This window comes from Limanda limanda, chromosome 13, assembly GCF_963576545.1.
Source record: "Limanda limanda chromosome 13, fLimLim1.1, whole genome shotgun sequence".
Lineage (NCBI taxonomy): Eukaryota > Metazoa > Chordata > Actinopteri > Pleuronectiformes > Pleuronectidae > Limanda > Limanda limanda.
The window spans coordinates 16,775,654-16,789,855 of record NC_083648.1 but is presented as its reverse complement, the minus strand read 5'-3'; the positions used below and the strand labels follow the sequence as shown (position 1 = coordinate 16,789,855).

At 41.5% G+C, this 14,202-nt stretch overlaps 1 protein-coding gene across 1 annotated transcript in view; it reads left to right on the top strand.

Moving 5' to 3' along the window:
• Positions 1 to 1,238: 1,238 nt before the first annotated feature.
• Positions 1,239 to 14,202, top strand: part of LOC133018750 (phosphatidylinositol 3-kinase regulatory subunit gamma-like) — a 34,976-nt gene continuing 22,012 nt past the window's right edge. Inside the window, exons 1-2 of the mRNA XM_061085181.1 lie at positions 1,239 to 1,345; positions 9,492 to 10,385. Coding sequence (XP_060941164.1) covers positions 10,067 to 10,385 — 319 coding nt within the window. The 5' untranslated portion in view covers positions 1,239 to 1,345; positions 9,492 to 10,066. The remainder of the gene's footprint in view (positions 1,346 to 9,491; positions 10,386 to 14,202) is intronic.

Sequence of the window (14,202 nt, the reverse complement as noted above, 5' to 3'; positions counted from 1 at the left end):
GTGGAAGTCAACCTGAGGAGCTAAACTTGAACAAGGACATCCAGAGGGGGACAGAGAGACAGCTCACCTTAAAAGTAAAAGTTCAGGAGGCCGGAGGTTTGATTTGATTAATGAGTAATGAGTGACCTTTACTCCTTGTTCTAGTTGATGGGAACAATATGACATTGATTTGATCACCGAATATAAACAAGAAGGTTTTGCATGAATTTTCAGAATTATATTAAATTAAATGTGTCACACACTGTGATTCTTGTAAGGCGTCAGAAGCCAAGGTTGGAAACTACTGGGTTATTCTCTAACAACAGGTTTTTAAAGCATGTTAAATCATCCAGGATCTAAAATCCTTAAATATAAAAGTAACTTTTAAGTAAGGCTGTCAAATATATGTAGTAAAGTAGAAGATACAATGGTTTTCTCTGAAATGTGTATCAAAAGCAGCATAGAATGACACAGACACACACACACACACACAATAATTTGTCCATCTTCTTAGTGTGCTAAGTTTCTCTTAGGATTTGCGCAGTCCGCTTCTGCGCAGGATGTGCGCAGTTCAATTCTGCGCAGGAGGTAAAAATTAACTTATATTAAAACGAAAAAAAATAATTGTCAATAAAAATTAATTAATTAATTTTAAAAAAGTACATTCTCACCACTTTCTAATTTTCTGCAAATTTGGGTAAGAATTTGAGCATGTTAAAGTAAAAAAGCCAATTAATTTGCCTGAATAATAATAATAATCCTTACAATTTCTATGGGGCCTCACTGTCTGTCAGTGCTTTCTTTGGCCCTAAATATGTTTAACGTAGTAATAAACACAGACTTTTCTCTTCTCATATGAACGGGACTCTGCAGTGAAAAAGATTAAACTAAATGTTTTTAGTGGGAAACAGAATCAACTTTACAGCTTAAAAAATCCCTCAGGTCCAAATTTCCGCGAGGCCATCCGGTGACCCCTCTCTGACGTTCGGACTTTTCCGGCCTAGCTTCGTGTCTTTCCGCTGCTCCTCATGTGAGTTCCCACGCACTGCTCCCTGCCGGAGCTGGAAAATGGCTGAGTAGAGGAGCCGCTGGAGGACAGGGAGGGAGAAGCAGCGGACAGGGAGGTGTTCTCCTGGAAGCTCAGTGCACACACACACACACACACACACACACACACACACACACACACACACACACACACACACACACACACACACACACACACACACACACACACACACAGACACACACAGACACACACCGAGGAGCTCCAGCGCCACACGGGTCCCTGGTCGGGTCGAGTCCGCTCTGGAAGCTTCGAGGCGCCGCGCGCTCAAAGTGAGAAGAGTCGAGCACAGATCCGAGGGTGAGTTTTGAGTTTTTCCAACTTGCTGCACATTTCCAGCGCAGCGTCGGACCCTGGGCTGGAAAATGGTGGAGGCGCCGCCGCCAGCCAGCTCCTCTCTCCCGCAGCAGCAGCTCATGTTCACCGCGGTCCCGCTTTTTAAACTTTAAACCCAACTCTCTCTTTATTCATTTCTCGCCTATTCTTCTGTTTCTTATTGCTCTAAATGGGAGAATGCGGTGGGTCTCGTCGCGCTCGTCGACAGTTGACGTGGATCAGACTTCGAGTCCGTTAACTCACTGTAACGTTACGCGTTATTTCAAAAAAACTTTCCACTTTAACTTTGCGCACTTTTTTCTCTCTATTCCCCATCGTCGCGCACACTGACGCTAACACGAAGTCGACTTTTAAACGAACCCAACTTCTTAAAAAAACCGTGAATTAAAACAGAATCTGACCTCCGAGTTGTTGTTTTTATGTGTTTTTGGATCTCACTGCAGAACAAGTCGAACGTTTGACGTGTTTTTTTTTTTTTTTAAAGACGAGGAAAAGTTGTGTTGAGGGAGTTTCTCGTCAAAGTGTGTCTCCACCGTGTTGCAGCAGCACTGTTGCGGTGTGTGACACCACAATAGTGTGCGTTTACATCGGCTGCACGGTCCAGGCGGCCATGCAGTGTGCAGGCCTCGCACTGCTGCAGGCCTGACATGATAGGGGTGTGTTGTGTGTGTCCCTGCTTTGAATCTCTGCCATGCACCGAGCACTTAATGTGGCACTTGCATAATAAGACAGGCCTCTAACACCCCCCCACACACACACACACTCACACACACACCCCACCCCATCCCAGTCCCTCTCTATTAATTACTGAATCCAGCGTTATGCAACACACACAAAAAAAATTCAATTCTCCAGTACAATGCTGCTGCTTTATCAGCGTGAAGCTGGGCTTGTGGCAGAGAGCCTCCATTCTTCCTCTGCATGTCTTCAAAATGCTCTCAATGACGCTTTGGGGCTCGCTGGCGTTTGAACTTCCAAGAAGTGGAGCTTTGCAGAATGCCAAGTGCCACTTATCAGAGGGGCTGAATAAGACATTATAATAAGACATTATTCAGCCCAGACACACAGAACAGCTGTTGGTATTGTTGTTGAACGTCACTCAGCTGGGGGGGGGGGGGTTGAACTGAAATTGTGTTATTTGATCAAAATAGCAACAGAATGTGACTCGGCTGGAACGGCTGCAGACTCTGAGCTGAGGGTTCTGCCTGAGGAAACTATGATTATCACTCTGCAGAGAAATAGATGAACATGTATCGCCTTCATGGTCGTTGGGAACACGTCCGTGACATATCGACCTGCTGCTTATTGCTACGATCCAGGAATAATATTGTTATATGAACAGAATGTGAAGGTATAGACAAGAAACCCGACAAATACCCCTGAAGTTAGATAGATCTGCGGTGGGTGCTACTGTATTTACAACTATTTCATTACCAACCTAGTCAAACTGGGTGAAGGAAACGAACCACTTGCGGAAAAAACAGTCTTGTGGTATTTTCATGTGGCGCAGACTTTTGGAGGTTTATCAGATTCCTTGTCTTTTTTTGATCAGATTATCTTTGGTCAAACGGTTAAATGTTCACAATCTGTCCACGTTGTCTCAAGGCATCGCCCGTGTCTCATATCATATCTGATAGATTCAGCAATGCAGACTTTTTCTGAACAGTGCTGTCTCAGTGCTGCATAATCTTCACAGCAGATGTTTCTGTTTAGCAAAGGGAGCTTTTTTAGCTTCATTAAGCTCAGATAGAATTCAGGTGGGACTAAGAGAAATTATAATGTGCCTAAGCCCCCGTTTGAGGCTGAAAAAATAAGTCCTCACGAGTTCCCGTGTTGTTGGCCAGTCTTCCCAGTCTGTGGCGCAGTAGATTTTTCGCTTCCATGTGGACACATGGCCCGAAGCCAGGCTGCATGCGTGGTGGCTCTGTAGTCAGCTCCTCATCAGCAGGGCTGTGAAGGGCCAACACACACACACAACTTTAAAGAAGCAACTGTTACCATGTAGTAAATGTCTGAATTCTGCACAGCGTGAAAGAAATGAACTGCGGTTCCCATGAAATCCATAAACTGTGTCTCTGAGGCGTACGGCAACGTGTAGCCCAGAACTCATATCCTTTTATAAAAACTGCCCAAGCTAAGACAACATTCTTCAACTCAGCGACCTTTTCAGCTCGGTATGAAAGACAGGCATGTTTCCATTCAAACTCTCAAAGATATGGTAGAAATGATGAGTTCACATAATTTGACACTGAACCAAATAGATGTGACTGATAAGGAAGCGTGCACCAAAAAGTCACGATTGAGGATGAGCCTCAAGCCCTTCGAGAAACTTGTTCATCTGCATTGGAGGCAGATAGCCGGGTGATTGATTGACAGAGGAAATTAGCTGCACGCTTGTATTTAGGTATGTTTTGATGTAGGTTGTAGCTGGACCAATACATGGGCTGAGCTAGTGTACTGGCTGACATTAGGTTATTACAGATATATATCTTGCGTTGTTAATGTCAAATCAATATTAAATCCGCAACATAGTTTGAATACCTGAGAGCACTGAGAAGTAAACATTGTTAAACGATAGAGTACAAATCTGAGATTGTTTGGTCAGGTTGTAAGTACATTTTTTTTAAATAATACATCTGCCTAAATTTGTCTTCTTCTTTTCCCCATGAACTTCTAAACATTGACATCAGTTTTGGCTTCAAAGATACTGCAAGAATTTTCACGTCCGTCAATGGGTGTGATCATGATCTGTAATGTTGACTTAAAATAATTTGGAGGAGACGATCAATCTTCAAATTATTGATTTTAAATTAGATTATTTGACTGCCAGGAAATTCTTTCAATTATTCTGCTCCACACCCATTTGCACACTATGTAATGATGATGAAATGGAAATGCATTTACCTATAAGATGGGCCTGTCCAGCTGTGAAGCCCTTTTGTTTTAATGTTGCTCATGTACGATCTGATGTAACTGGAATGGATTATCTTATTATTAGACATTATCTCTCTGGAACTCTCTTTAACACGAACCAGTGGAGCAAAGGGAAATACAGCTGACAGTTGATCCGAGGTACTGCAGAAGATCAAATAAAGTTATATAACCTAGTGGTGAAATGTTTATACCACTACAGATATGGCCTACATTGTTTTCCTGAGGCAGATTTTGATATTTAGGCTGTCTTGCCAGAGAGGAGGATAAACTAAATTTCCCTTTCTGATTCTGGTTCCGATACCTGGACTTTACATAGTTTTAATCCCACATCAGTCAGTGCATTTTCTAAATATGTTATATAAAGTAAAACAGCTAAATTCTGCTAACCCTGTATGGAAGTGGTATTTGTTATCATTATGGCTCAGTCACTCAGGTTAAACCCTTTGAAAAAACAAATACACACAGAGAATGAATGACATAGAAGTTATTTTACTGTCAAGTTTGACCATCAACTTTTCCCTTTGCCTCGGCCAACTCCTCTCTTTCGTGTGATGGTTCATCAAATGCTTCATGATATTAATCGTATTGTAATTGGTAACACTAGTGCCATCCATCAAAACTCAAGTCTTGTATACTATACACATCGCAGTTTTACCTGTCGGACTTTCCAGTCTGAAATCTTGCCAAATTGCTTACATTTAAGCTCGCTCTGACTAACACCACTCTACCAAAAATTGCAGTTTTATCTAGGTGAAAACATATTTTATTTTGGATCGGTACATAGGTTTGCATACTAGCCTGACCCAGCATTTTCGGCAGTATTGGAGGTATTTCAGTTGCTGAAGGATCTGACAGCCGGCTGAGGATGGTAAAAATTTTTATGGATATCGGCCCACCACCATTGCAGTGTGATTTCTCCTGGTACTGCTAATGGCCAGTGCTACAATGAATAGCAGGTGTTTGTGAAAGAGTACCACCTCCCATGATTATGTCAATATGTTCAATCCCCAGGGTAACAGGTGAATTCAGGGGTTTACAATAAACCTGCATTGTGAAACTTTAATTACAGTAATTACATGAACGTTTTCGAAATGTGTGTATGATGGATGTCCTTGTGCTGGATTGCTATCTTTTTTGGACTATGATCACAATGCTGAGTTTTCCTTTTTATCTGGAGCTTTGTTAAATGTCCTTGGTTGCCTCCTCGGTTTCTCTGCCTTAGGCTCTACCATGCTACTAGCGGCTGTAGCCTACATCACCTCCATCCCTACGGTGGCTCCCCTCTTCACCTCTGACAAATTTAGTCAGTGTGAGAATGCTGCCACCAGCACCAGATTTCAAACAGTGCTAAAGCGAGATACAGAGATATTTTCCAGGGGTTGAAGTTGTACTCAATATTCATATATGATCTCATTTGGCAAAGTCAGCGTTGATATATAATACTGTATGTTATGATTTAATAGACGTGAAGTAACCTGTATTTTTTTGAAAATTTGATTTAACAATCTATTCAAAATAAGGAAATAAAATTACACATAAACTAGTTTTAGTTTTTATTCACATTACCTACTGATTGTTACATAGTTTAATTGAAGATGGAGTGAGGTCTTATCAATGTATTTATTGTCTGATGAATTATTTACTTATTGACTATTTCTGATAGTCAGAGGTGACATTGATCTTCGTTTATTTTATATATTTACAACTGAGAACATTTTAGAGCCATTTAGTGTTTGGCAATATATCAAGATTTTTGTTATTCTGTTTAGCGTTATATCTATTTATCATTTAAAAATAAGAGTTAAAATCGATCGGCCTTAATTCAGTGTATCCTGTAAATTATTATAGAAGACATGCAGTAAAAACCTTTCTCTTTTCTAGTCATATCGATTTTTACTTCTGTAAAAATCAAATAAGAAATCCTTGTTATTACTGTGACTGTTATCACTATATTAGTGATGCTCTGAAAGACTTATTTGCCATTTTACATTATGCATACTGGTGTATAATGAACAGGTCAGAGTGAGACTGGGTGACTAAACACATTAAGAGTCATCTGATGTCTACAGACAGCAGAGTCCAATCTAAATGCCATTTTAGGTTCAATGTAGGTCTCGCTTTCCCCCACAGTTAAATTCAATGTCTATAAAAAGATATATGAGATCAGAAGAGGTAATAATATTAACCCACCTCATGTATTTAAATCAATCTAAATAATAGGTAGTTCATATTTTCTTGCTATATTATATTACGTCTCTTATGAATCCATCCCTTTTCACACACAACAATTTTGTTGTCGTTTTGTACAAATTATAATAATCAGTTTCCTCCTTTTCATGGAAATAATCACCACAGTTATCATCCTGTTCTTTCAGAAAAACAAATTTCTCCTCTCATCCCTTTGCCCGACTTTAACATGACTCATGGAATTCGCCTCAGTCACACTGAGCCTTCAGTTTTTCCATGTTGTGTTTTTCATCATCGGCATCATCGACCTGTTTCAGTTTCATTTAATTTAATCCAGCATTTCTTGAGAGATGATAAACAATCATCAAGGTTACACGCATGAGAAAAGTCAAGTGTGTGGGAAAAAGGTTGAGTTGTTTGGGTCAGATGTTTGATCGCTGCCTAGATACATTTTCTAATATTAGAACATTTCCTTGATTTGCCCGGCTTCTCTTGTGACTGGGTAGCACATGGCCAGAGCAGCAGCCAATCAGAGCGCGGGATTAGCTTTCCCTCTCTCTAGCAACAGTGAGTTACTTGCTGCCTATTCATTAATTATTTTCCTGTGGTCTCCCTCAGCCGTTTGGACCGTGCTGATAGCAAAGGGCTCCGTCTCTTAGTCTCGCAGCTTTTTTTTCACTGCTCTCTGTAGCTTTGTGCTCTGACAGAATAAAAACTCTTTTTTAAAAAGGGGAATGGATCCAGTGAGGCTGAGCCTGACAGCTGCTGCTGCTGCTTCTGCTAGTGCTGCTGCCCTGAGCTGTGAGCTACTACATCAGACCAGGACTGTAACAGAGATGACTCGTCTCTCACCTCGCACGACTTTTTCTGCTTCGGAACTAAATAATAAAAAAGGATTACTGAATCAGAGCGCTCCCTGCGCACTGCTTTTTCTTCTGCACCGTCTTCATGTCGCTTTTGCTGCTTTCCTGCACCGGTGCTCTGACTATAAACAAATAAAACATGGCAACTGGAAAAACAACTGGACTTTGTTGCTGGCTGAGGACGGGGGGGCGGGGGGGGACGGGGTGTCAGTTGGAGGCAGGACTCTCCCTCGCTCTGTGTTTTCTTTTTTTTTTCCGGGAGGGGGGGTGAAGAGCAGGTGGAGAGAGGAGGGAGGGAGGTTTAGGGTTGGGGGGGGGGGTATGGTGGTGTGAGGATTGCGGGCTGTGGTTGGGTATGCCAGTGCCACGTGTCTCGCCTGGCACCTCTTGCTTCTCGACTCGGAGGATGTTGGACTGAGAGTCTGGCTGAGCCTGTCGGGCTTCTCTCTCAACCAAAAGTGGGGTGAGTGTTGCACTGCGCTGCCTCCTCTTATCACGATAACTCTTAAACCTTTCCTTTTAAAAAAAAAAGAGGATATTCTTACACACGAACGTCTGCAGGGAATGTGCGTATGCTTTCTGAATCTAGTGGGGGCACAGAGGATAATCTAGACTAAGGTTCGCAAGCATGTACTTTGGCATTCAAAGATGTAAACCGGAGGTGTAGGTTTATTTTTTATGCATTCACCTCGATTTTACTGAAGCGTCTGCAATGCATCGTTCCAAACATTGTCCATTCACGAGCTTTTTCGAAGTGATTGCACAACATCAGGCCTCGCAAACCAGGCCTGTGGTTATTTGGATTTGGACGTTTTGGTAAATTGCCCCAGATAGATTCCTACTCCTGACAGAGAGGACCAAAAACTTCCATCCACCTTCCTGTAGCCTTCGTCCCCCCCCTTGCTACTTGCTCCATCTCCTCACGTACGTCTTTTCATCCTGTCCAGAGAGGTTAACATGAATATTGTCCTCGGATGGTCCACAAACCACAGATGTCGTACTTAATCTGGAAACCCTAATCTCTGTCGTCCTCGCTCCCTGTCTATTGCAGCATTTTTATTCTTTTTTTCGCTTGCACCTCAAATGACCAGACACGATAAATTAAGATTTAATATTTTACTGTGGCCATTATAATCCAGAAATTTCGATTTTTTTTAAATTTAATGTCTGATGATTTAGATGAATTTGGTTTATTAGAAACCCTTAAACCAATCCCTCGTTCTGAAACTGTTATAGTAGTATAGTTACAGTAATATTTGCGTACCTCTCTTTGGCATTTTATCGAGCTATCATCTCGATCAGAGAAATTTTTTTACGGCTCCATGGATTGACCTTTTGCTGTACGCAGATATGATATGATCGACTAGATAGAGCAATAATTTATTTGTGTTAATTGGTGTTTGTTGGTCTTTGGTTGCTCAGTTGACTGTCCATTTGGTATTGTCATGCAGAAAAGTCTATTTAGCTATTTAGACCGATGAAGTCGGAACTATATCTGAGGCAACACAGGGCTGCCTTTTTTCTCTCCTAGGAGAGAGGGAACTGTTGCAAACGGTTCTGCGTGTTTCAGAAAATTCTGGTCGCCCTACAGCCGTGGTACAGGTCTTAGTTTCCTTTGCACGCTCATTCTGCGAAAAACCCTGTCTTCGCCATTTTGCCTGAATTTCTTCAAATGCTGTTAATTGCACATGCTGTTGTGTGAGTTCTGAACGGATGTTAATTACACAGTAAAAACTTCTTGTTCCTGTGGAAACTGTGATGCGCCAGTAAAAGCTATGAGTGTGTGAATGTAGAATGGAGGGAATGGAGGCTCCTGTCCAGGGACCCAGTCTGCTGTTGGTTATGACGCAGCAGCATCATCCGATCTCTCTGTCCTAACCGAAGACTGCACGAATGCATTGAGCTGCTGCAGTTCGCCATTTTCATGCAGCGCTTTAAGCTTCGTTTCATATAGATATGGGCCGCTTTACTTCTAGCTGTTTTATTGAATATAATTGACCTTAAGAAAACATTTCTTCTTATTTTTCAGTTTTAAGATTTTTTTTATTGTTATTTTCTTGGAACACTGATTTAAAAGAAATATTGCCCTCTTTTCTCAATTTTTTAATTTTTCTTTTGCTCTGCAGGTCGGTCATAATCCCCGTCCAGAACATGTGGGAGCCTGAGAGAACCGAGTAGGATTAAAGACCATCCCACTCCGCCACTCGTCTTCCAATCAGACACCTTCATCTGACCGCGGAGAGTCAGCAACACAGGGCCCTCAACGGCAAAGTCATATTTTAATTTTTTCCGGCTGCTCCAGTTGCACCCAGCCAGCAGGTTTCGCTGCTTGAAGGAGCATGTTGCCAACCATCTCGCTCTGCTCCATCATCTGGCTCAACCGGGGAATCAAGCTGAGGAAATCGCACCAGTCCACCAACACCGGTCAGGTCTGAAACCGCTGCAGCCACAGACACAACTGCAGCAGAACGCCATCTTATGGACCTTTTGAAAATGCTTCTAAGCTTCGGCTGACTCCTCCCCCTCCTCCCATCATCCCCCTCACCCCTCCCCCTCAAGCCAAGCTAACATCCAACACCAGAATTTAGTGACTCGACAACCTTTTTTGGTTTCTGAGGAGGATTTCGGTCTACCCCGTAGTTGCAGTAGCTCATCCAATCCTTTATTTGGTGGCCATTTTAAATTTTGTCTCCCCGACAAAATGGCGGCAGAGGGTTTTCAGTACCGTGCCCTCTACGCATTTACCAAGGACCAGGAAGAGGACTTGGACCTGCAGCCCGGAGACGTCCTGACAGTATGCAAGGCGTTGCTGTCATCCATGGAGAGCTACCAGGAGGGCTGGGAGGAGCAGCCTGAGTGCCTGGGCTGGCTCCTCGGGTACAACGAGCGCACCAAGCAGAGAGGCGACTTTCCGGGGACTTACGTTGAGTACATTGGCCCTGTGAAGATGGCGGCCCCATCGAGTCAACCCAGGTCCCAGCGACCACTTCCTGCTGCACCCACACCAGAATCGTCTCAAGGTAAGAACGTATTCATATAGATAAAATCTGTCACCTGGTTTACCTCAGCTGTGAAGATGCACAGTAGGTCAGTCATTTTCTGGTATATTGGCAGGGGTCACACTAAGATAAACGCTCACAGCCCGAACCTTTTACAAATAATATCATCAATAAAGATGTCTGTAAGAAAACCAGCACATTATTTAATTGATTTCTCATCTTGTTTGCACAATGTGATGTTGCCAGTGAAGTTAATAGTAAATCTGTCGCTTAATGCAGTATCACAATGAGTTATTGACTCCAAAACCCTTACTGTGCAGTTTTTACAGAAACTAAATCCACTGCCCTGATTCTCTGCGTCTATTTTTCTATATTTTTCGACTTCCTACTCTGTTGTTTGTATTCAATTTTCATTATTTGTTTGTAAGCCTCAAATATTAATATCCAATTTGAAAAGTTTACAGATTCATGAAACCTTTGTAAATATGGATTTTTCTTGGTTTGTCTTTATTTGTCTGAGGAGGTGTGGAATTTTAGATGAGGCTTTTTTTGCAAATAAACAATTTTTTTCTTGACCTTATTTTCATAAGGAGAAACGTTTTATTGAGCTCACCATAAATTATGAGTTTATGATTTTTTTCAAGCAAGACTTTCCAGTAATGTGAGAGACACCAGCTGTCGATGACATTTCGATTTTTGTAGAAGAAAACATCAGGAACAAATATCTTTTACGTGCATATCTGCAAGCATTCACCATTTTGAATCGAGAATAGGCACATGATTATAAAATAGGACAACCTCAGTCAAGATTTAGGGTTAGGGACCAACCATTGAATAAATATAGGAATCAAGATATTGATAATCTGGGCAAACTGGACAATGTAGATGTACATTTCTCAGTAAATAATAATATCCATCAGCCAGTTCAGCAAAGCCATAGTATAATGGTTGTTATGGGTCACGGGTCAGGTTGGAGGAAAATACCTGTAAAGAACGTAAACTGCATTAATTTGTAGAAGCTTAGACCTGTGCTTTGAAATGCGTCATAAGCCTCACGTCTTTGGACGCACAGCTAACCAGACTATCTTCCTAATAATAAAGCGCTAATCCATCCACCTACTGGACTCTCCTGTACAGGTCTGCCTTTCACTCTGTCTAACTGTGTCCCCTTAAAATCAGCAGTAACAAATTCAGCAGTAACATTTGGCATCCAAACTGCATCTGGGCTTATCTGCACAATAATGCCTGCCGCTCTTTCGTGACCCTTTACTCACCTTATGGGTAAATGACTGTGCAGGCAGGAGGGACTAATTTCTGCCGTGTTAAGACCAAGATACAGATATTAATGGCGTTGTTGGCACACAAGAGTTACACTTGTTTACTTACATTTCAAGATGGAGAAATTATATAATAGGTGTGTTTTTTTTTTTCCCGGAGAGATAAGTGTTCTGTTCCTTCACACCTCTCTTCACTCCTGTGACTTTGGGAAAATAGGCACGTCTCATATTTATTCATGGTGGTAATAGCCTGCTTTCAGCTCCGACGGCGTCCAAGTCAAACATTGACATGGCATGGATTGGTCGACTTTAGCGAGCTCAACTTCAAGTAAAAACTTTTGATTTGTTACCACAGCTCCTCTACTCTCCCTAGATTTCCATCATTTTTTGCTCATTCGCTTTTTGGCTCTGGGCTGCTTGATTTATTGCTTCCTTGTATGGGATGCCAGACGAAAAGATGCATAGAGCCAAGACTGAAAAATTAAAGTTTTTACATTATTCTACATATGAAACCATACATTCCTCTTCTGTCAAAGGCTGTTTTCTCTCCCAATTCCCCGGTGCTTTTTATGACAGATGGGCTAAGTACCACTGTGAGCACGTAGGCTGTGAACTCTGAATTACCTCTGGTTGAGCCAATTGGCTATTCATCGAGTACAACAAAGTACACTGGACCTCATTCAAATTCATTAGCTGGAATTCATTTCTGAGTATTTCTCTCCGAAAAGTCCTAAAAAGTACAGGATGTCATGGCTGCAGCACAAATGTATCAGCAATTCTTATCAAATAGGATTTCTTTTTGCCAACAGAAGAATAAAAATTGAGGTTGAAGGGAATGTGTCTGTGAATAAAACAGGCCTCTACTTTCTCCGGTAGAGGAAGGTGAGGAGAACAGTATCCTCGCACTTTGACAGACAGTGAGACAAACCAGTTGGGCAGCAGGCATTTGTGTCTGATTTGGAAAGAAAGGGGCAGAAGAACCAAGTGAACGCCTGAGAGTGAGGAGTGGGAAGTGAGGTGAGAGGTGTGGGAGGGTTGGTGGGAGGTCATTTTACAAATATCATCTTCACGTCCCTAAAGCAACAGAAGCCCTGGTCATTGTGTGAATAGAGCTATTGTTAGCGTGTCCCATTTACTATTCACATCCATCGTAACATTTGTCGTCAACTGGCAGAACCAGCGCCTGGTGGTCGGGTAGAGTATACCAAGCTACAGTTTCAATCCCGGTGTCCATCCGTCAATGTACAGCTGCGTCATTCATTTCCTCATCTCAACTGCGGTTATTACAACACACAACTTTCTCAGCAGTTCGTTTGCCTCTGGGGAGAAAAGAGCAAGTAACTGATGCAGTTGTCAGCTGCCTGCACTTTGAAATACCAGAACAAATAGCATGATATTGGATAAAATACAGCAAAGTAAAGAAAGCTGTCTGTTTTTGTGCAGAAACCTGGTTACTGTAAAACCCACATTCACATGCAGCTGGCTGCTTATCAGATTTCAGCTCAGCCCCCAACAATACTCCAGAGCCAAGACTGGAACATTTGAAATTTTGATATTTTTGTGTTATGTGAAGACTGGCTCTTTTGTGACGGATCAGTTGTTTCCCCCTTACTGTGGTAAATGTATACATGTGAAATTATATTTAGACACATATATTTTGAAACATCAAACATTTGTTATTTATTGTTATTGGCACAGCTACAACAAGAATGGCACGCAGTCGAGCACATACATCTGCCAAGGCCCAACAGTCTGCTTATGAAACCATATTTAAATCCCCTAGATCCAGATTTTTATTTTGATCTGCACTAAATTGCAAACAATCAGTCCCATAAAAATGTCAGATTTTTTCATGAAGTTTCATGAATTATTCTCTGAGAAGTCAAGGAAGATACAGTTTTGAACCACACCCTTTCTCTCAATGTGAAAAAAAATGCTTCTTCCCTGAGATGTACCACAATCTTTCAATAAGTTTCATAGTGATCTGTCCAGTTGTTATTGTGTAATAATAACAGAAAACAGAAAACATCCTCACTGCTGCCACTGTGATGTTCAGTCTACAGTCTTTGTCATGCAAATACACAAGTAAAACTCATCAGAAAGTGTAGACAACATTGCCAAAAAATTGGCCTATTTTCCAGAAATGTTATTCTTAACCAGGTTTTTGCTAATCCCCTATCCAGTTTAAGGAAACCAGGTTCTCATTTGCATTTGAGAAATCAGGTTACTGCAGTATGTTGCCAAGACGACGACTACGATTGTGCATGTAAATGTAAAAAAACAATGTTTTTCAGAAGTAGCAAGTATTATACAAAATGCAGATTTATCCGGCATCAACCTACACTTTTGTAAGTTTCGTATGTGTTTTTTAGGGGTTTACATAATTGAAAATGTATAAAATAACATGCTGTGTCAAAGTAAATCGTTTTTCTACTTGCTGGGTTTTTCAAGTTTGTCAGAATGGATTTTAAGTTAAACTTGTGATCATGTCATTAGGTGCATTTTGCTTTAGCCCAACCAGGAGACAAATTATGACTAAGAATCACTTTCAGTCCCCAGAT